General features: G+C 40.5%; 1 protein-coding gene across 3 annotated transcripts in view; it reads left to right on the top strand.

Moving 5' to 3' along the window:
- The window catches only part of WDR3 (WD repeat domain 3), a 38,494-nt gene that overhangs the window by 11,995 nt on the left and 5,882 nt on the right, over positions 1-20,617 (top strand). For all 3 annotated transcript variants that reach the window (XM_060027920.1, XM_060027911.1, XM_060027930.1), the window contains exons 9-22: positions 872-969; positions 1,903-2,010; positions 2,532-2,762; positions 5,531-5,624; positions 8,045-8,146; positions 9,401-9,486; positions 9,650-9,785; positions 10,508-10,564; positions 11,583-11,683; positions 11,908-12,019; positions 12,166-12,300; positions 12,587-12,637; positions 13,164-13,229; positions 20,139-20,231. In XM_060027920.1, the coding sequence (XP_059883903.1) occupies positions 872-969; positions 1,903-2,010; positions 2,532-2,762; positions 5,531-5,624; positions 8,045-8,146; positions 9,401-9,486; positions 9,650-9,785; positions 10,508-10,564; positions 11,583-11,683; positions 11,908-12,019; positions 12,166-12,300; positions 12,587-12,637; positions 13,164-13,229; positions 20,139-20,231 (1,470 nt within the window). The remainder of the gene's footprint in view (positions 1-871; positions 970-1,902; positions 2,011-2,531; positions 2,763-5,530; positions 5,625-8,044; positions 8,147-9,400; positions 9,487-9,649; positions 9,786-10,507; positions 10,565-11,582; positions 11,684-11,907; positions 12,020-12,165; positions 12,301-12,586; positions 12,638-13,163; positions 13,230-20,138; positions 20,232-20,617) is intronic.

Here is a 20,617-nt window from a genome sequence, read left to right on the forward strand (position 1 = left end):
GGACTTGGCTCTTCCTTTAGAGACTTGTTCTTCTTTCGTATTCAGTGTGGAGGTGAATTTTTCTTTGGTCCTGTTAAGATTTCCTTATATGGTATTGTGTGGACCTGTATTCCCTAACTTCTGTTAGCCCAACAACAGTAATTGCTCTTATTCTTCTTATTATTAGCAAACATTTATTAAATCCCTGCCTTTCTAAACAATTTAAAAGCATTAACTTCTTTTTTCTGTTTTTTTTTTAAACATCTTTATTGGAGTATAATTGCTTTACATTGTTCTGTTAGTTGCTGCTGTATAACAAAGTGAATCAGCTATGCGTATACATATATCCCCACATCTCCTCCCTCTTGCGTCTCCCTCCCACCCTCCCTATCCCATCCCTCTGGGTGGAAACAAACCACCGAGCTGATCTCCCTGTGCTATGCGGCTGCTTCCCACTAGCTATCTGTTTTACATTTGGTAGTGTATATATGTCCATGCCACTCTCGCACTTTGTCCCAGCTTACCCTTTCCCCTCCCCATGTCCTAAAGTCCGTTCTCTATGTCTGCGTCTTTATTCCTGTCCTGCCCTTAGGTTTTTCAGAACCAATTTTTTTTTTTTAAGATTCCATATATATGTGTTAGCATATGGTATTTGTTTTTCTCTTTCTGACTTACTTCACCCTGTAAAAAGCATTAACTTCTTATTTAGTCTCAGAGTAACATTGTAGAAAGTGGTGAATTCCCACTTTACAGATGAGACAGCAATCCCAATGAGATTAAGTTGTCCCTGGTAATACAACTAGTAAGGGAAGAAAGAGAAATGTTCTTACAGAGAAAAAGCTAAATTACAAATTGCCTCTCCTGGACTCACATCAACCTTTTGCCTTTCTAGGGGACTGATTCTGTGCTAGAAGTGTTTTGTATCCTTTCCAAGGAGGAAATTCAGAAGAAAATAGACAAGAAGATGAAGAAAGCTAAAAAGAAAGCAAAGTGTGTTTTCTTAATATTTACTACTAGTCAACAAGTATCGTGGGTGGGCCACATAGTACTGAAGGAAAAACTATGGCTTCTTTAAAGGAGTATTTACTCTGTTTTCAATTACCATTAAATGCTAGGGAAGATTTTATGGCATGCTGGTAGTCCAAGTTTTTAATTTCTAAATACAGCTTCGTAACTATCATATTCCTGGGTCTTGCACTCAGAGCCACACAGAACGAGAAAGGCAGTACAGATATTCAGACATGGCTTCTAAATGATTTAATTCTGAGAGGCTAGCAGTGTGTCTTCGGTGACAACAGCCTATACAGAAGGAATCCAGGTTGCATAGTGCTGACCTTTGGGACTGTGAGAAGGAAGACTGGTTGGACAGTTACATAATTGGAGTTTGGGGGCAGTATAACCTTACAATAAATAGGTCATTATAGCCATAGAAATCAGTTTCTCAGTGGTTGAAATTTATCAAGTCTCAAAGAAATAAAAAGTCACCAGTTTTTAAAATTTTTTATTTGCCAAAGCAAATCTTTTGAGACCTCTGGGTTTTTTTTTGGCATGGTTGGGTTATAAGTGCAGAGTAATGGGTTTTCTAAAAAGTCCTGAAGTTAGAGAAGTTTACCAGAAACACTTCAGTGGGATAGTTTGAACTATAAAGACTTGTCCCCAGAAATTTTATGGGCTTTTGCATTCAGAATCCGTTTATTGAGGGTACCCATAGGATGGAATAACACTTCATATTAATTGCGTTGTGGTTCACAAAGTGTTTTTACGTACACTACATTGTTTAATTCTCATGGTAATCCGTGTGGTTAAGTGACTCTTCCGGGTTCAATAAAGGTTGTTGGTCTCAGACCAGAGCTTGACTCAAGTAATAGCAAAGCTTCTTCTAGAAAAGTGATAGCATGATAGTCTTTTTTTTTTCTCCTCTAGATTAAATTCTTGCAAAGAGGAGGAGGAAGACCTTGAAGTCAATGTTGAAATGACTCTGCAAGATGAAATCCAACGGGTGACTAATATCAAAACTTCTGCCAAAATCAAGTGCGTGAAAATGTAGTAGCTGAGGTATCTGAGAGAAGTATCTGAAGTGTTGCTACAAAATTGTATCGGCTTTTCCCACTATTTGTAAGCAGTCTCTGCAAATTATGTATCTGGAGATGGTGATCGTGGCCTCAGCTCCTGCCTCTCACCATGGGCCCACTTACTTATCATCTCATATTTGTTTTCTTATGATAGCTTTTTAGCTTTTTACTTACAGTTCTTTGCTGCCAGTTAAAAAGAAAAATGTATACCCCACATTCCAAAAGGATTTGCGGTCACTTACAAAAAAGAATACATGCACAGAAACAAGTCAGAGCCAGTATCTGAGCTCAGGTTTCTTGGACTTAAAAGCCTATACTGGACGATTGTCCAATACTCAGAGCACTCTTATTTGTAAAATCCTTTATACTTGTTCAAACTTTGTATAGATGGAGGGCATTGCAAAGCTTTTCTCCTAGAAAAAGATTAACCTTATGAGCTAAGATGGTTGCTGGAACATTTATGAATATTTTCTCATGCAGATCCTTTGACTTGATTCATACTCCTCAAGGAGAGTTAAAGGCTGTCTTCCTTCTGCAAAACAACTTGGTGGAATTATATTCACTGAATCCATCCATGTCAGCTCCTCAGACTGTCAGAACAAACAGAATTACCATCGGGGGTCATCGCAGTGATGTGCGGACTTTGTCATTCAGCTCAGACAATATCGCTGTCCTTTCAGCAGCAGCTGATTCCGTTAAGATATGGAACAGGTTTGTGAAATGATGCTTTCTATAGCTTTATCCAATCGTGTTTTCTTCCCTTTGAGTTAGTTTTTAATACTCTTGATGGTTAGTTATTCTTAGGGCCCTAAATACAGTTCTCTCAAAATGTATCTTCAGTGCATTTTGACTGTAGGCCTGTGGAGTTTAGAGTAGGAAAAATTGCCTTTTTAGATTTGGTATAAAAAATGTAAGTTTATTCCATGTCTGAAGCTTATTGCTGTACTTGGCTAGAGAAAAACACAAGCATACTTCCTACTCTAAATTCAAATAGGCTCTTAGTGCTTTACAGTAATTTTACCATGATTTCTCATTCCTCACTTTCCTAGATGACTATTTCACATGTTCTTACCTCTCCTCACACCTCACACCTGTAGCCCCTTTAAGCTGATGACCTTGCCTCCTAGTTCACTGAAGAAATGGAATCATCTAGAAAATGTTCATATGCTCCCACCTTAGCTGCATCTGTATCCACATAATCTTTCTTCCTATGACTGTTGGTGCTCCTAACCAAAAGGTAATCACAAGCTATATTTCTCCTTCTAGCAATTTTCCTCCCTCTCTTGCATCATTAATCTTCCCTCTCTGTTGGGTTGTTCGCATCAGCATACAGATACACTGTAATATCTCCCACCTTGAAGGAAATAATCCTGTTTCATCCTTATCTCTCTGTCCAATTATCTCCCCCCATCCTCTGACTCCTTTTCTCCATCAGACCTTTATCCCCACCATTTCACCAAAACAGCTCTTGTCATCTCATCAGTGGTGTTCATGTTTCAAAATCCAGTGACCAATAAGCTTCGTTTGACACTGTCTTTGAATTGATAACTTTTCTCCTCTTTGAAACAGTTTGAATTTCATTACTTCCTCTTTCTCTGCTGGCTGTTTTTTTTTCCTCAGTCTTGGCTAGACCCTTTTTATTTTGCTGACTTCTAACTGTTGGAATACTTCAGGGCGGAGTCTTTGAAAGTTTTCTCTGTCTACACTCACTTTCTGTGATCTCTAGTCAGGTGGCTTTCTATAAGCTGATGACACTTAAATTTCTATCTCTAGCCATAGCCTCTTCCTGAACTTCAGGCTTATATGTCCAAAGCTTTTGTTTGTATCACCCTTGGATGTCTAATTAGGCATCTCAGATTTTTATATGTCCAAACCATACTTGTGATCTTCATTTCTTCAATAGTCTCCCCACCCTCTGTTCCTACAGACTTCCCCATATTAGTAAATAATTACTTCCTGTGGTTTTTCTAGCCCAAATCCTTGTAGCCAGTCTTGATTCTCTCATGTCCAGTGCATTAGCAAATACTATCAGCTCTACCTTCAAAACTTCCCTGGTGGTCCAGTGGTTAAGAATACACCTGCCAATGCAGAGGACATGGGTTCGATCCCTGGTCTGGGAAGATTCCACATGCCATGGGGCAACTAAGTCCGTGTACCACAACTACTGAGCCTGCGCTCTAGAGCCTGCGAGCCGCAACTACTGAGCTTGCGTGCCACAACTACTGAAGCCCGTGCACTCTAGAGCCTGTGTGCTGCAACTCCTGAGCCCACACGCTGCAACTACTGAAGCCCACCTGCCTAGAGCCCGTGCTCTGCAACGAGGAGCCACCGCAATGAGAAGCCCGCACACCGCAATGAAGAGTAGCCCATGCTCACCACAACTAGAGAAAGCCAAGACGCAGCAATGAAGACCCAGTGCAGCCAAAAATAAATTAAAAAAAAAAAAATGAGTGTTTAAAAAAAAAAAACTCACCTGGAATTCAACCACATCTCATCACCTGCGCTGCCATGACCTGGTTCAAACCACCAACATCTCTTATCTGGATTGTAATAGCTTTTTGACCAGTCTTCCATGCTTCCTTACTTGCCCCTCTGTGGTCTATACTCAACACAGCGGCCAGTGTAATCTTTTTATAATGGAAGTTATATCACTTCCAGGAGCTCCATCTCACAAAGACTAACTACAAGCCACAGTCCTTACAGACATTGTCTCTTACCACTCTCCCCTTCTCCAGTGGAGCCACGCTGGCCTTCTCGTTATCCCTTACAGGCGACAGGAGCGTGCCTGTGTCATGGCTGTTGTGCTCCCTTTCTGCGTGGAACCATATTCCCCTTTTGGCTAAGGCTTTCTCCCTCTCTTCTCATCACATGGCCATCCTGCTATCCCCTTCCCACCCTTGTACTCTTTGTCCCCTTCCCCCAGGTGCTGTGTTTCTCCATAGCACCTGCTAGCACCTGCTACACCAATATTTGTCTCATTTCCAGAGGATGTTAAGCTTTATGAGATTTGGGGCCTCTTCTGTTTAATTCATTGTTATATCTCCAGCACCTAGAACGGTACCTGGCATTCAGTAAATGTTGAAGGAAGTGGGCATTTGATATCTGTTTGTTGCATGGATGAATGTTTATGGTCCAGTAAAATGAACTGTACTTGTAAGGATACAGTATGCTAATTCGACTTGCAGTCCTCTGGCCTCACTTCTTTGTAGTGGCAGTCTGTTGAGCCCAGCAGATGCTTTTCTCAGCTCTTTCGTAGAATCTGTTCCTTAGGATTGGGAGCCGCCATGAAAGAAAACAAAGTTAGGTGCCGCTTACTAATTTCTCCCTTCACTGTAATAAGCCGGGGTTATTCAGACTTTATCCTTTCTCATATTGATCATTCTGTGTGGCTAAGTTTGTATGAAATGTACATGCTGACCTCTCAGATGGAGAAGCAGGTTCTCTTAACATACAAGTTCTTTATTCCTTCTTTCTCACAGGTCTACACTGCAGTGTATTCGCACGATGACCTGCGAATATGCACTTTGCTCATCCTTTGTACCTGGTGATCGGCAGGTGGTCATAGGAACAAAGGTAAACAGGCTTTTCCATGGATTTGGGGGACTTTTTCTACTCAGTTATTCTTAAAGTTGTTTGAGAAATATGCTTTCTATTTTAACATATGGGAAATGTATTAGGGCCAGATAGTATGAGAGGGTGTTAGTTCATTGCCCTTTTTTTTGAGGTTTTTATTTTTATTTAATTAATTTATTTTGGGCTGCATTGGGTTTTCGTTGCTGCGCACAGGCTTTCTCTAGTTGCGGCGCAAACGGGCCAATCTTCGTCACGGTGCATGGGCTTCTCATTGCAGTGGCTTCTCTCGGGCTCTAGATACATGGGCTTCAGTAGTTGTGGCTCATGGGCTCCTGAGCGCAGGCTCAGTAGTTGTGGCTCACGGGCTCCTGAGCGCAGGCTCAGTAGTTGTGGCTCACGGGCTCCTGAGCACAGGCTTAGTAGTTGTGGTTCACGGGCTCCTGAGCACAGGCTTAGTAGTTGTGGCTCACGGGCTCCTGAGCGCAGGCTAAGTAGTTGTGGTTTGCGGGCTCTAGAGGGCAGGCTCAGTAGTTGTGGCGCGTGGGCTTAGTTGCTCCGTGGCATGTGGGATCTTCCCAGACCAGGGATCGAACCCTTGTCCCCTGCATCAGCAGGTGGATTCTTAACCACTGCACCACCAGGGAAGCACGAGGTTTTTATTTTTAAGTTTTGTTTTCTTTGTGTTTTTTTTTTTTAAACCAAATCTTATGTCACATTACAAAGAAAATTAAAATCATGACCTTGAGATAACCGTCACTAACATTTTGGAGATCAGCCTTTCATGCATCTTTTTATGAGCACACGTGTAATTGTGTTTTGAGAAGACTGATGATAAAAGACATTAAGTACCAGCATCATGCGTGGCAGATAGAAGCATTTGGTAAAGACAGCCTGACTGATGAAGTCCTCAGCTGCTAATCAGATTGGGAGATAACCATGAGGGAATAAGCAGACATGGATTTGGATTCAGGTTCTTCCCCTTACGAAATGGGTAATTTGGAGAAAGTCATATAACTTCTCTTAGTGTGTTTCATTATCTACACAATGGAATGGTGACACTTGCTTTTTCGCAGAGCCTTTTCTGCCAGATGGGCCTAGGTTAGAATCCCAGCTCTTCCACTTACTGGCTATAAGACCTTTTGGGCAAGTTACTCAACCCTGTGAGCCTTAGTTTTTTCATGTAAAATGATGTAAATAACCTGCCTCACAGTCTGCAAAGCACTTAGCACAGAGACTGGCTCCCAGCAAATAACTAATAAATAAGAACTAGTAGCAGAAGTAGCACGAATGGTAGTAGTAGGGGTGGTAGTGGAAATAAAGTGGAATAAGGTCTATGGAATATTTTGAAAAGTGCTTTGCAAGTATTTGTCATTATTATCCCCCTAAACTAATGCCATGTGCGCATGATTATTTTATTAGAAAAACCTATGTTATCATAATGGATATTTTTGGTCCAGCAAAAAGTGTAAAATAAGCTGGAGAGATTTTAGGGTCAGTGTCAGTGAAAGAACATTAAATTTCAGTTAAAAGTTTTCCTCAGTTTTCATTCATTCTTTTAACAAATGTCCATTCACTATCTGCTATTGGGAAAACATTTTGCACATTGCTTCAAAGACTATTTGTATGACTCAGACAGAATCCCTAGCCTAGTCTCTGTGCCGTGCTGCTAACATACATGATCTCATTTCATCCCCACAACAGCTTAGAGGGGTTGGTGATATAAACTCCATTTTTCAGATGGAAAAACGGGCTCACGGAGATGAATTTACGCACAGTCAGAGTTAGAGAGAAGCAGCCCTGGGATTCAAGTCTTCCCCTTACGTTCTTTCCACCACGTGTGCACAGGCTTGTCATAGAGCAGGCTTTGCCACTGTGTGTGTTCCGTGCTGGCACCATGACCACAGCATATACATGGTCTAAACAGGAAGCGTGGCTGATAGCTTTCTAAGCTACTGTGATTTTGTTTTTTTCAAGTTCATTGCCCTCCCTAGCATTGTAGGTAGTATTTCACATTATCAGTGTATTCTAGAGGGGGAAATCAAGAGTTGGTTAAGCCAACTACCATAGAGGATAGTCCACTTAAAGGACTGATGAAGTTTTTTAAAGGTTTTTAAGTTCCCCATTTGCTCTTATGTTTATTCTGATATGCCTGTGGCCATGATATTTACCTTTTGAAGTTGAGGAAACCAGTGGAAGTGACAGTAATCCTGTACTACAAGGTTGTACTGTTCCTTAGTTGTACAGTATAGCAACCCTGCCAGGATTAACCCAACATGTCCGTAGGGGATTTAACAACATTTATTCACAGAGGAAGTACAGAACATGGACCGTGGAAGCCCGTTTCCTAAGCAGTTAGCTACATTGTTGCTGCTTGGTTATGAAACTGTGTAGGTTGTGTGTTCATTTTGTGTCTTCCAAAGACAGGAAAGCTGCAGCTTTATGACTTGGCCTCAGGAAATCTGCTGGAGACAATAGATGCACATGATGGAGCTTTATGGTCCTTGTCTCTCTCTCCAGATCAGGTAACTAAACCAGATGTTAAGATCTGGGCTTCAGTACTCTGGCTGTACTTCCCATTTCTTATATCAAGTTCTACTGCTGCCTAACAGGGATTTGTCTCAGGGTTTCTTTAAAGAAAGCCCACTTCTGTCTAATGTCTAGCTTTTATATATGATGCCATATCTTGTGCCTGATAATATGAATAGCTGTCATTATGATTTGAAATCTTGTTCAGCTGCTGTTCATCATCAGCTCCATGACATCAAATTGCTTACCCTCCTGACTTTGTACCAGTGGTTTGTGATACTTCTTAAGAGGAAACACTTCCTGGGGCAACACAATGTGGAGGATAGAGTAGACTTTTGTGCTTCCCTTTTAGTCCACATATCTATGACTATATAAATCTAGTGATTTTTTAGTAAATATGTGAACCTTTTCAAGTCAATAACGGTGTATTTCCCTTCAAAGGAGTCACCCTGGAGAACTGTGTACTTATTCCAGTAATGGTGCTGTTGCTCAGAACATTTTGAGATAGTTTTTGACAACACCTTAAGGGATTGTGGCCCATTTATTTGAATACTCCCAATGGTGGCAAACCTTCATTCATTGAAAGTAGATATTTTTGGGAAAAAAGGAACCTGGAATTTAGACTGGGTAATGCCATTTGGGGTCAGAAATGAAACAGCATTTAAAATTTAAATAGTAGCAACATCTAGCATTTGTGGAGTGTTCTCTTTTCCAAAGTGTTTTCACATCCATCATGTCATTGTTGTTATTTTCACAATGATTTTATAAACTAGGTAGTCTTTACAACTGCACCAACACTGAGGGTCATTATAAGGTTATTTTCCCATGTTACAAATCTCTGAAATAGCAGAATAGACATTTGAGATGTAGTTTTCTGACTCTGTAGTCCTTATAGCTTACACTAACACTAAAATGTGATAAAACCAATTGAATACTTCATAGCAAATTCTTTTGACTGTTGCCTTACCCTGCAGTGTTCATTGAGTCTTTCTTCCTGATGCTGAATGAAAGTATAACTAGAACTTTACACTAGTTATCATCTGACTACATTAGTCTCTGCTAGGAGTTCTCCAGTAGGATCTGTGGTGGCATCCCATAAAGAGCAATGAAGGGAGTTAAGGAAAAACCACATATCCTAATTCTTACCCCATGCCATTAAATAAAAATGGTCTTTTATACTATTTTGAGGTGTCTTATTAAAGTTTCTATACTAAGATATTTTTTTAACGGAAATGTCATTTGATTTTCAGCGTGGCTTTGTGACGGGTGGTGCAGATAAATCTGTCAAGTTCTGGGATTTTGAGTTGGTGAAAGATGAAAACAGTACCCAGAAGAGGTGAGTGGACATTTTTTATTTGTGTCCATTTTTGGGGAGCGAAAATCGGGAACCATTGAATGGGTTTTTGACATGTATTGATATTTCTGTTGAGCTCCAGAGGGTTTTTGGAATTTTTTTGTGCCTTCGTACTCATTTTTCTTGATGCTTTCTGTAATGCTAGGCTTTCTGTGAAGCAAACCCGAACCTTGCAACTAGATGAAGAAGTTCTGTGTGTCAGTTACTCTCCCAATCAAAAGCTGTTGGCTGTGTCTTTGCTGGACTGTACTGTGAAAGTTTTCTATGTTGATACTTTAAAGGTACAATGGTTATGCCTATGGATATTTGCTTTCTTTCTGACTGACCTTGGGTTGAGACTATAAAGAAGTGTCCTTGAGTGTTCCCAGCAGTAGTATGTTTCTAAAAATTTGTGAATCAAAACATTGCAAGTACACTAGGAAGGCTAGGGTTTTAAAAGAATCCTTTGGTTCATAAATTTTGTTTAAAGCAAGTTGTATTTCATATGTTCAGAAAATCTGTGGACAGAAAATCCTGTCGTAGCCAGTAGTTTTAAGAGCGATGCTAGGTCTTAGGCAGTGATTCCACACTTGGCTGTAAGTCAGGATCATTTGAGTTTCTTTTAAAAATATAGATTACTGGGCTCTATGCCCAGAGTCTCAGTGGGACTGGATTGGGCCTGGAAATATTGTTGTGAAACAAGTGCTCCAGAGACTTTTCAGCTAAGAGATCCAGAGAACGTCTCTGTTCCATATTCTGACTGAGGGAATAGGCTTCTGCAGCAGCCCTGGCTCCACTGTATTGCAGCATTCTTGGCAAGTGCACGCAGGGGTTGTATGCCGGATATGGGTACAAGTCACCTTCAGTGGTTTGACTGTCTTCTTTAAAACTACAGACATAAAGCAATCCAGAACAGTCTTAGCATTGTACTTAAAGTTATATTTTAGGTCTACAGGTAATAAATTATACCTGTGTTTTATAGACATGAGTTATTTATATTCTTTTTTTATTTTTAAATGTTTAGTTTTTTCTCTCACTGTATGGACACAAACTGCCTGTCATATGCATGGACATCTCTTATGTAAGTAAAATTTAAATATTGTCTCAGTAACAAGTTGTCTTTTGTAAAATGCTATCTTAGTTCTTGGCTTGATAGCTTCATTTTAGTATTTTTCAGTTTGTTGTATAACTGACTATCCTAAAAAAAAAATCATACTTTAGATATATATATTTCTTTAATGCTTTTAGAATATTTTCACGGATACCTGAATTAATCCTCATAACCAACTCCCTGTTTTGGATTCCCCAAATAGTATTTTCTTGTATAAAAATAATATAATTGGTAGAACACCCTAGAATATGAAGAACTTTCAAAAAGGCAGCCCCCTTTGTTCTGAAGTATAATGTTTGTAAGGAAAATGGAACTTTGCAATATCTACGGTATTTTGCGTTATGTATACTTCTAGTCTCTTGACCAAAGTCATATTTTTTGTAATGTCTAGTTATGATTAGGAGTGGCAATATATATTTAAAAACAATGTCTAGTCTGTGTAAAAGGAATTGGCCCCTGCTCTAGCTTGTCTGCACTCAGTGCATTAACAGAATAAATTGGTGTCAGAAAATATTTTCAGTTTTCTTGTTATGTTGACAGCAATTTGAACTAGGTGCTAAAACAGGAAAGGTAAGAAAATCAGTGATAGGAGACATGGCATAAAAAGGGCTAGGTCGTAAACATTCTATATAGTAGATTCTTTCCCAGCCTTATTCTTCTCTTTCCCTCTTCTCTCCCCCCAAACTCTATGACAGAGATTAGAGATTCTTTATTCTATCTGTTGGACAAAGTAAACATAACCTCCATCAAGGCATAACACTGTCCTGTAGCAGGACCAAAACATCTAAGCCACAGAGTTCTTGCTTACTTACAAGCTTTATAAGTAGATCTGTAGGTAAAAGAGAGGATGTAGGTGCTCTTGGTAAAGAGATGAAATTAATTTTTTGGCATTAATGTTTTTGAAAGAAATGGGATACATGTTCTGGTTAGCTTTTCTCCAATTAGAGTTTCAGATAATCAAGTAATGTTTTACTTCTCTTCCTCCTAGGATGGAGCACTGATAGCAACTGGCTCTGCTGACAGGAATGTGAAGATCTGGGGTCTGGACTTTGGGGACTGCCACAAGTCTCTGTTTGCACATGATGACAGGTAGGTGTCATCTTTTCAAAGACCTCCCGTTGAGTCACCTGTAGGTATCATTTCCCGGGAGCATCTGTGTCTATTATTTAGTGTTCTCAGATAGTCAGAAATTAAAAATTCTAAAATATAGTCAGACACTCTAGAACTAGCTATTCAAAAGCTATTTATGTGTATAAGACTCTTTTTAATGATGAGGAATTTGATGACATTTGAGTACTTCTCTCACTTTTCAGTGTGATGTACCTAAAGTTTGTACCCAAGTCTCACCTCTTCTTCACTGCTGGGAAAGACCATAAGATTAAGCAGTGGGATGCAGACAAATTTGAACACATACAAACTCTGGAGGTAACCTCTTGCCTGCTTTGCTTGCTCAGTACTTAAGAACTTCTTTTAAGATCAAGTGTTGATTTCCCACTAATGTAAGCAGTTAGCAGTCTATGAATAAGGTATTCTTACTCAGGATTTTTGTTTTTTGTCCTTTCTCTCTGCAGGGGCATCACCAGGAAATATGGTGCTTGGCTGTAAGCCCCAGTGGGGACTATATTGTATCATCGTCCCATGACAAATCTCTGAGACTTTGGGAGAGAACAAGGGAGCCTCTTATTCTTGAGGAAGAAAGGGAGATGGTAAGGTGTTCAGCCTTGGTTACAAATGTGCTGGTGGGTGTCAGTATCTGACATGCTGTCTCAGCTCGAGTTTCCTGTCTAGTGCTGTCACACCTCAGTCAGTGCAAGTCCATTGAGCTCCAAAAGATGTTTCCAAGACTGCTGACACCACTTCGGCAGCCAAGCGGAGACAGAGATGCCATAAGGGGGTTGGATTGTGAAAGAAGCAGCTTCTCACTGTCTCATTTCACTTCACATAGGGGTCATGTTTTTTCTTTGAAATTGATTCATATCTATCTCTTGTCAGCAAAGGGAAGCAGAATATGAGGAGAGTGTGGCCAAAGAAGACCAACCAGTAGTAAGTAAATCTTTCGAGACCCTCAGACTGTGTCCTGTAATTATCTTATTGGAATTTACTGTAATTTCAAGAATTTCTAATGGGATTCGAATTGGGACTAGATGTCAAAGTCATCCACAGCTGATACGGGAAGGAATCTGTGTAGTCCTTCTTAATCCAGCTGTATATCCTGATTTTATGGGACAAATGATTGACCAGATTTGGTATTGAATGATTTTCGTTCTGGCTTTTTTTTAAGGAGGCTTCAGGCAGTTGTTTCACTGTAAATCAAAAATCAGAAAAAAATTGAGAAATTGGGCATTCTCTTAAAACGTGTTGTAGAGCAGGGTATTCTTCTGATAATGCATGTAACACATTTAACATAGTGTCTGGCACTTACTAAGTACTCAGTTAATGGTAGCTGATAACACCATGTAACAGTCATCGTAACATAGTAATGTCTGTTCTTTTCTGGATATAAGATTAATTTATTGGCTCTTTAACACCTGTCAATGAAATTGTTAAAGGATCTCTTTGTTCCTGGCAGGTTCCGGGAGAGACTCAAGGTGACAATTACTTTACTGGAAAGAAAACTATTGAAACGGTCAAAGCAGTAAGTTGATACTAGAATGCAGTATCTCATTTTTAATTTTTTTTTATTTCCAAAAAGTATTTTATTAAAATCTAAAGAAGAACACAAAGGAAACAATTATAAGAAATAAAAACAGCATGAAATTGCCCTTTTTCTAGATTTGACCCTAAAATCACCAAATAAGTGTTAAGAGCCCCTATTCTAATTCCTTTACTTTATGGCAGTAGTTCTCAAAGTGGAGCCCCCAGACCAGAAGCATCAGCATCCCCTGAGAACTTGTTAGAAAAGGAAATTCCCAGGCCCTAGCCCAAACCTACTGAATGTGGATCACAGGGGTGGGGTGAGCAATAAATGGGGGTTTTTTGTTTGTTTGTTTGCTTTTTTGATTATAGACTTTTTAAAAATTGAAGTGTAGTTGATTTACAATGTTGTGTTAATTTTTGCTGTACAGCAAACTAATTCGGTTATATATACATTCTTATAAATTCTTTTCCATTATGGTTTATCATAGGATACTGAATATAGTTCCCTGTGCTATACAGTAGGACCTTGATGTTTATCCATTCCATATATAATAGCTTACATCTGCTAACCCCAACCTCCTACTCCATCCCTCCCCCAAAGCAGCCACAAGTCTGTTCTCTATGTCCGTGAGTCTGTCTCTGTTTTGTAGATGGGTTCATTTGTGTCATGTTTTAGATTCTACATATAAGTGATAACATGGTATTTGTGTCTCTTTCTGACTTAGTTCATTCAGTATGATAATCTCTAGTTGCATCCATGTTGCTGCAAATGGCATATTTTGTTCTTTTTTATGGTTCAGTAGTATTCCATTGTACATTTGTACCACATCTTTTTTTTTTCTTAAACATCTTTATTGGAGTATAATTGCTTTACAATGTTGTGTTAGTTTCTGCTGTATAACAAAGTGAATCAGCTATATGTATACATATATCCCCTCCCTCTTGCGTCTCCCTCCCACGCTCCCTATCCCACCCCTCTAGTGTACCACATCTTCTTTATCCATTCATCTGTTGATGGACATTTAGGTTGTTTCCATGTCTTGGCTATTGTGAATAGTGCTGCTATGAACATAAGGGTGCACGTATCTTTTTGGATTAGAGTTTTGTCTGGATATATGCCCAGGAGTGGGATTGATGGATCATATGGTAATTCTATTTTTAGTTTCTTGAGGAACCTCCATACTGTTTTCCATAGTGGCTGTACCAACTTACATTTCCACCAACAGTGTAAGAGGGTTCCCTTTTCTTCACATCCTCTCCAACGTTTGTTATTTGTAGAGTTTTTAATGTGGCCATTCTGACCACTGTGAGGTAGTACCTCATTGTAGTTTTGATTTGTATTTCTCTAATAATTAGCAATGTTGAGCATCTTTTCATGTGCCTACTGGCCATCTGTATTTCTTTGGAGAAATGTCTGTTTAGGTCTTCTGCCCATTTTTCAATTGGGTTGTTTGTTTTTTTGTTATAGAGTTGTATGAACTGTTTGTATGTTTTGGAAATTAAGTCCTTGTCAGTCACATCGTTCACAAATATTTTCTCCCATTCTGTAGGTTGTTTTTTCATTTTTTTTATGGTTTTCTTTGCTGTGCAGAAGCTTGTAAGTTTGATTACGTCCCATTTAATTATTTTTGTTTTTACTTCTATTGCCTTGGGAGACTGACCTAAGAAAATATTGGTACTATCTATGTCAGAGAATGTTTTGTCTATAATCTCTTCTGGGAGTTTTATGGTATCATGCCTTATGTTTAAGTCTTTAAGCCATTTTGAGTTTATTTCTGTGTATGGTGAGAGGGTGTGTCCTAACTTCATCAATTTACATGCAGCTGTCTAGCTTTCCCAACACCACTTGCTGAAGAGACTGTCTTTTTCCCATTGTATGTTCTTGCCTCCTTTGTTGAAGGTTACTTGACAGTAGGTGTGTGGGTTTATTTCTGAGCTCTCTATTCAGTTCCATTGATCCATATGTCTCTTTTTGTGCCAATACCATGCTGTTTTGATTACTGTAGCTTTGTAGTATTGTCTGAAGTCTGGGAGCATTATGCCTCCTGCTTTGTTCGTTTTCTTCAGGATTGCTTTGGCAATTCTGGGTCTTTTATGGTTCCATATAAATTTTAGGATTATTTGTTCTAGTTCTGTGAAAAATGTCATGGGTAGTTTGATAGGGATCACATTAAATCTGTAAATTGCCTTGGGTAGTATGCCCATTTTAACAGTATTCTTCCAGTCCAAGAACATGGGATATCTTTCCATTTCTTTTCTTAAAAAATAAATAAATTTATTTATTTATTTCTGCCTGCATTGGGTCTTCATTGCTGCATGCGGGCTTTCTCTAGTTGTGGCTAGTGGGGGCTACTCTTTGTTGCAGTACACGGGCTCTAGGCGCGCAGGCTGCAGTAGTTGTGGCACGTGGGCTCAGTAGTTGTGGCTTGCAGGCTCTAGACCGTGGGCTCAGTAGTTGTGGCACGTGGGCTTAGTTGCTCCATGGCACGTGGGATCTTCCTGGACCAGGGCTCGAACCTGTATGCCCTGTGTTGGCAGACAGATTCTTAACCCCTGTGCCACCAGGGAAGTCCCTATCTTTCCATTTCGTTGAATCATCTTCAACTTTCTTTATTAAGGTTTTATAGTTCTCAGTGTATAAGTCTTTCACTTTCTTGGTCAGGTCTATTGCTAAGTATTTTAGTTTTGGGTTGCAATTTTGAAAGGTATTTTGGTTTTTTTGGATGTAATGTCCTGAAAATATCAATTAAGTCTAACTGTTCTATTGTGTCATTTAAGATCTCTGTTGCCTTGATTTTCTGTCTAGAAGATCAGTCCATTGATGTGAGTAGGGTTTTAAAGTCTCCTACTATTGTCAGTTTTTCCCTTTATGTATATTAGTATTTTCTTTTCTTTTTTTTTTTTTGTGGTAACGCGGGCCTCTCACTGTTGTGGCCTCTCCCATTGTGGAGAACAGGCTCCGGATGCGCAGGCTCAGCGGCCATGGCTCATGGGCCCAGCCGCTCTGTGGCATGTGGGATCCTCCCGGACCAGGGCACGAACCCATGTCCCCTGCATTGGCAGGCGGACTCTCAACCACTGCGCCACCAGGGAAGCCCTAGTATTTTCTTTTTATTTAAATTTATTTTTATTTTTGGCTGCGTTGGGTCTTCGTTGCTGCATGTGGGCTTTCTCTAGTGGCAGCGAGTGGGGGCTACTCTTTGTTGCGGTGCGTGGGCTTCTCATTGCGGTAGCTTCTCTTTGTTGTGGTGCACAGGCTTCAGTAGTTGTGGCACGTAGGCTCAGTAGTTGTGGTTCGTGGGCTCTAGAGCGCAGGCTCAGTAGTGGCACATGGTCTTAGTTGCTCCGTGACATGTGGGATCTTCCCAGACCAGGGCTCAAACTCGTGTCCCCTGCATTGGCAAGTGGACTCTTAACCACTGTGTTACCAGGGAAGTCCCTGTATATTAGTACTTGTTTTATGTATTTGGGTGCTCCTGTATTGGGTGCATACATGTTGATGAGTGTAAACTCCTCTTCTTGTATTGATCCTTTTATTATTATATAGTGTCCTTCTTTATGGGCTTTGTTTTAAAGTCTGTTTTGTCCAATATGAGTATTGCAACCCCAGCTTTCTTGTCATTTCTGTTTGCATGAAATATCTTTTTACATTCCCTCCCTTTCAATATTTCATCTTTGTCCCTTTTTCTTTGTTTTTCCTTTTGTGGTTTGATGATTTTCTTTCATATTATGTTCTTTTCTTTTTGGTTTTTGTGACTCTATTGTATGTTTTTCATTTGTAGTTATCCTGTTTTTCAAGTATGTTAACCCCGTCCTATATCTACTTGCCTCAGACTGGTAGTCATATAGGCTCAAACACATTCTAGGAAATGAAAAAAAGAAAAATCTACCTTTTCTTACTCTCCTCACCCACATTTTATGATTTTGATGTCCTGTTTACATCTTCACGTTCATGCTTTTGCTATTCACTGTGGTATCATCACATTCACAAAAATTTTATTTTATTTTTTAATCTGTGTACTGGCTTATTTATGTGAGTTGCTTTCCAATTGTGAATTTTCTCTTCCCTATATATTCTTCCTACTTTTCTGCTTAGAGAGGACCTTTCAATATTTGCTTCAGGATAGGTTTAGTATTGCTATATTCTTTTAGTTTTTGCTTGTCTGAGAAATTCTTTATCCCTCCTTCTATTCTAAATGATAATCTTGCTGGCTAGAGTATCCTCGGATGCACATTCTTCCCTTTCAGGACTTCGCATGTATCTTGCCACTCCCTTCTGGCCTGCAGTGTTTCTGTAGAGAAATCTGCTGATAGCCTTATGGGGGTTCCCTTATAATTAACTGTTTTTTTCTTGCTGCCTTGAGAATCCTCTTCATCTTTAACTTGTGCCTTTTTTATTATAATATGTCTTGGTGTAGGTTTGGGTTTACCTTGTTTGGGACCCTCTGTGCTTCCTGTACCTGCTCTATCTGTTTCCTTCTTTAGGTTTGGGAAGTTTTCAGCCATAATCTTTCAAATACATTTTCAGTCCCCTTTTCTCTTCCCCTTCTGGAATCCCGATTATGTGTAGATTGGTACACTTTATATTATCCCATAGGTCTCTTATATTGCTTTCATTTTTTTCTCATTTGGCTTTCTGTCTGCTGTCCTGATGGGTGATTTCCATCATTCTATCTTCCAGGTCACTTATTCGTTCTACATTATTTATTCTGCTGTTCATTGCCTGTAGTTCAGTTTTTGTCTCAACAAATGAGTTTTCTAATTTTTCTTGGTTCCTCTTTACTGTTTCTAGTTCCTTTTTATAGTACTCTGCATTTCTGTTGATAGCCTTTCTTAATTCCTTCAGTAGTTTCATTATCTCCTTTTTGAAATCAGCGTCTATTAGACTGAAGAGGTCTATCTACTGTGGTCTTGGAGGGCTGTTTTTATGTGGGAGCATCCCTGTGTAGCCTGTGTGGGTTTAATATTTTTGGTGCAAGGGCTGATTTTCGTATGGATGCCTGTTGCCTCTTTTCTCAGCGTGTGCTGGCCATTATCCCCTTAATAGAGGGTGTGCAGATGCAGTGGCTGGTGCCTGGTTGTGGGGTTCTCAGCAGCAGTGGTGGCTCATGTGTGTCCCCGGAGCACATGATGGGAGCAGAGGCAGCTCATGATCACTCTTGGAGCTCATGTGGGCAGTGTCCTGCCGCCTGAGAGCTCGCTCAGGGAAAACGGCTGCAGGGTGGCTCCCGCGCCTCCCCTCACACACTGCCCACACAACAGCACCTCTCCAAAGCCCAAGTTTCCACACCCAGCCCTTGCCCGTACTGGCAGACGTGCATCTCAGGCTGGGGAGTGTAGAGCGGGTGCACTGACCCCCTGTGCAGGTCTCTATTCTAGCTGCTGCAGATCGGTTGCTGTTTTCTCCTCCAAGGCTCTGAAGCTCTCCCTCTGTCCTGGCTGATCTCCCTGCCGGTGAGGGCACTTCCCAGGGTGCAGGAACCTTTCTTGTTTCACAGCTCCCTGCCTGGGGCGCAGGTCCTGACCCGATTACTTCCTTGCTTTTTTTTTTTTTTTTTTTACTTTTGTCCTACCTGGTTACATGGAGATTTTCTTTGCCCTTTCAGGGGTCTGAGGTCTCCTGCCAGCATTCAGTAGACATTCTGTGAGAACTGTTCGACATGTAGATATGTTTTTGATGTAGTTGTGGGAGGAGGTGAGCTTCACATCCTTCTACTCTGCCATCTTGATCGCTCTCCTGTATCTCATTTTTATTTTTTAAAATTTATTTATTTATTTTGGGCTCTGTTGGGTCTTCGCTTCCGTGCGAGGGCCTTCTACAGTTGCAGCAGGCGGGGGCCACTCTTCATCGCGGTGCGTGGGCCTCTCACTATCGCGGCCTCTCCCATTGCGGAGCACAGGTTCCAGACGCGCAGGCTCAGTAGTTGTGGCTCACGGGCCTAGCTGCTCCACAGCATGTGGGATCCTCCCAGACCAGGGCTCGAACCCGTGTCCCCTGCATTAGCAGGCAGATTCTCAACCACTGCGCCACCAGGGAAGCCCCTGTATCTCATTTTTAAATAGGATCCCAACCAGATAGTCCTTTTGTGGCAAAAAGTTGATGAAATTTACAGATGAAGTTCATAACCTCTGTTTTCCTCCCTTGTAACCAAGGACAGAAGTAGTGCTGAATCTGTTGGATCAGTGCCTGGTTTCTAGAAAGGAAAGTTTGATCTCCTGAAAGTGGCACCTCTCAGGTGTTCCTGGGAGTTGCCCTACTCAGTGTGTCCACTTGTAGTCTCATCTGAATCCATGACCCAGTCTCCTTGTAAATTAAAAAAGAAAAATCAGGGACTTCCCTCTGGCGCAGTGGTTAAGAATCCACTTGTCATAGTACGGGACACGGGTTCAATCCCTGGTCTGGGAAGATCCCACATGCTATGGAGCAACTAAGCCCATGCACCACGACTACTGAGCCTGCACTCTAGAGCCCACGAACCACAACTACTGAACCCACGTGCTGCAACTACTGAAGCCTGCATGCTCTAGGGCCTGCATGCTGCAACTAAGCCCACGTGCTGCGACTACTGAGCCCACATACCTAGAGCCTGTGCTCCGCAACAAGAGAAGGCACCGCACTGAGAAGCCCGCGTACCGCAACGAAGAGTAGTCCCCGCTCACCGCAACTAGAGAAAGCCTGTGCGCAGCAGCGAAGACCTAATGCAGCCAAAAATAAGTAAAATTTAAAAAAAAACAAAAAAAACCCCGAAGACATCTTTGAATGCTGTTTGGCACACTATTGGCACATCTTTATTAAACTGATTCAAGCAATTTCATTTGGTAACTTTTCGTCAGGCCTTCCATTTGCAGTGTTGTGGGATGGTGAGTTTGTTGTGATGACTTCTGTCCTTTGCCATCATCCGTGTAGGCTGAGAGGATCATGGAGGCTATTGAGCTATACAGAGAAGAAACTGCAAAAATGAGAGAACACAAAGCCATTTGTAAAGCTGCAGGGAAAGAGGTAAGACAGTCCATTAAGTTACGGTCTGAGAAACATTTATAAATGGAGACAATTCCTGAGGAAAAAAACATCATTTGGGGATTTATTAACTCAGATCAGGAAATGAGATAAATGTAGTAGAATCTTTTCTAATTCAAACATTAGAAAGAAGGAATTGAGAAGCTTTGTCTTAATAAAAAGCCAAGGATAGTTAATTTGAGATCATGGTGATTATTGTATTGAGTTAAAAACTCAGATTCCTCCTTTTGTTTGGGAGGCAGGGTAAACATTTCGGGTTTCTAGATGAAATGTATTGCCCAGACTCATTCATAAATAAGCAGTATTGAAACTAAAAGTTATTATTAAATAATTTAATAATTCTTCAGGGTCAGTTTTTAGGGTCTCTC

Source organism: Delphinus delphis, chromosome 1 (genome assembly GCF_949987515.2).
Source record: "Delphinus delphis chromosome 1, mDelDel1.2, whole genome shotgun sequence".
In the NCBI taxonomy this organism is placed as follows: Eukaryota; Metazoa; Chordata; class Mammalia; order Artiodactyla; family Delphinidae; genus Delphinus; species Delphinus delphis.